Source organism: Penaeus monodon, chromosome 23 (assembly GCF_015228065.2).
Source record: "Penaeus monodon isolate SGIC_2016 chromosome 23, NSTDA_Pmon_1, whole genome shotgun sequence".
Lineage (NCBI taxonomy): Eukaryota > Metazoa > Arthropoda > Malacostraca > Decapoda > Penaeidae > Penaeus > Penaeus monodon.
This window is the reverse complement of record NC_051408.1, coordinates 42,840,324-42,842,268: the sequence shown is the minus strand read 5'-3', so window position 1 is coordinate 42,842,268 and position 1,945 is coordinate 42,840,324. Positions and strand designations below refer to the sequence as shown.

Below are 1,945 nucleotides of genomic sequence, written 5' to 3'. Positions count from 1 at the left end.
GCAGGATGGCCGGACACCCCTCCCTCCTCCCCTCCCACCCCCACCCACCTGCAGGATGCCCGGACACCACTCCCTCCTCCTCTCCCACCCCCTCCTCACCTGCAGGATGGCCGGACACCCCTCCCTCCTCCCCTCCCACCCCCTCCTCACCTGCAGGATGGCCGGACACCACTCCCTCCTCCCCTCCCACCCCCCACTCACCTGCAGGATGGCCGGACACCCCTCCCTCCTCCCCTCCCACCCCCCACTCACCTGCAGGATGGCCGGACACACCTCCCTCCTCCCCTCCCACCCCCTCCTCACCTGCAGGATGGCCGGACACCCCTCCCTCCTCCCCTCCCACCCCCTCCTCACCTGCAGGATGGCCGGACACCACTCCCTCCTCCCCTCCCACCCCCTCCTCACCTGCAGGATGGCCGGACACCCCTCCCTCCTCCCCTCCCACTCTCCTCCCTGCAGGATGGCCGGACACCACTCCCTCCTCCCTCCCACCCCCCACTCACCTGCAGGATGGCCGGACACCCCTCCCTCCTCCCCTCCCACTCCCTCCTCACCTGCAGGATGGCCGGACACCACTCCCTCCTCCCCTCCCACCCCCCACTCACCTGCAGGATGGCCGGACACCCCTCCCTCCTCCCCTCCCACCCCCTCCTCACCTGCAGGATGGCCGGACACCACTCCCTCCTCCCCTCCCACCCCCTCCTCACCTGCAGGATGGCCGGACACCACTCCCTCCTCCCCTCCCACCCCCTCCTCACCTGCAGGATGGCCGGACACTACTCCCTCCTCCCCTCCCACCCCCTCCTCACCTGCAGGATGGCCGGACACCACTCCCTCCTCCCCTCCCACCCCCCACTCACCTGCAGGATGGCCGGACACTACTCCCTCCTCCCCTCCCACCCCCCACTCACCTGCAGGATGGCCGGACACCCCTCCCTCCTCCCCTCCCACCCCCCACTCACCTGCAGGATGGCCGGACACCACTCCCTCCTCCCCTCCCACCCCCTCCTCACCTGCAGGATGGCCGGACACCACTCCCTCCTCCCCTCCCACCCCCCACTCACCTGCAGGATGGCCGGACACCACTCCCTCCTCCCCTCCCACCCCCCACTCACCTGCAGGATGGCCGGACACCCCTCCCTCCTCCCCTCCCACCCCCCACTCACCTGCAGGATGGCCGGACACCACTCCTTCGGGTTCTTCTGCCTCATGTCCTGCCTCCTGAGCGACAGGAACGACCCTCGCGGATCCCGGACGAGGTGCACGACCCTGACGGAGGCCCCGCCGTCGCTCAGGAGGTCGCTCAGCCACGCCACTCGCATGCGGATCACCTGCGGGGGGCGGCGGGTGAGAGGGAGGGGGGCGGTGGGGAGGGTGCGGGGGGCGGCGGGTGAGAGGGAGCGGGGCGGCGGGGGAGAGGGAGGGGGGTGGTGGGGGAGGGGGGCGGCGGGTGAGAGGGAGGGGGGCGGCGAGTGAGAGGGAGGGGGGCGGTGGGGGAGGGGGCGGGGGAGGGAAGGGGGGAAGGATGGTGAGGTGGAGGAACATAATAAAAGGGAGGAGGCGGAGCAGGATGAAGATAGTGATAGAAAAAGGGTGATGAAAACTTTGCTCTTTACAGATGAAGAGGGAGAATAATCAATTATCATCGTTGTTTTATCGTCATTATTATTATATGACTCTATTGCCTTTACTAATTTATCATCTTATAATTGCCGACTATTTATGATAATCATCATTAACATCACTAATACTCTAATCATGATTCTTATTGTCGTTTTCCTCATTTTAATCATTGTTTATTACTACCACTGTTATATTCAAATAAGTAATATTATTTTTGTTTTTAATTCCGTTATCACTTTCAAGAGAATATCGATGCAGAAAATGACTAGCATCTTTTATTTCCTCAAACGCGAGAAGATAAAGCTGACGACAAACATATATA

General features: G+C 63.1%; 1 protein-coding gene across 1 annotated transcript in view; it reads right to left on the bottom strand.

Moving 5' to 3' along the window:
• The window catches only part of LOC119588096 (carbohydrate sulfotransferase 4-like), a gene marked incomplete at its 3' end in the record, with an annotated part of 10,849 nt that overhangs the window by 2,090 nt on the left and 6,814 nt on the right, over window positions 1-1,945 (bottom strand). Inside the window, 1 exon segment of the mRNA XM_037936804.1 lies at window positions 1,167-1,331. Coding sequence (XP_037792732.1) covers window positions 1,167-1,331 — 165 coding nt within the window.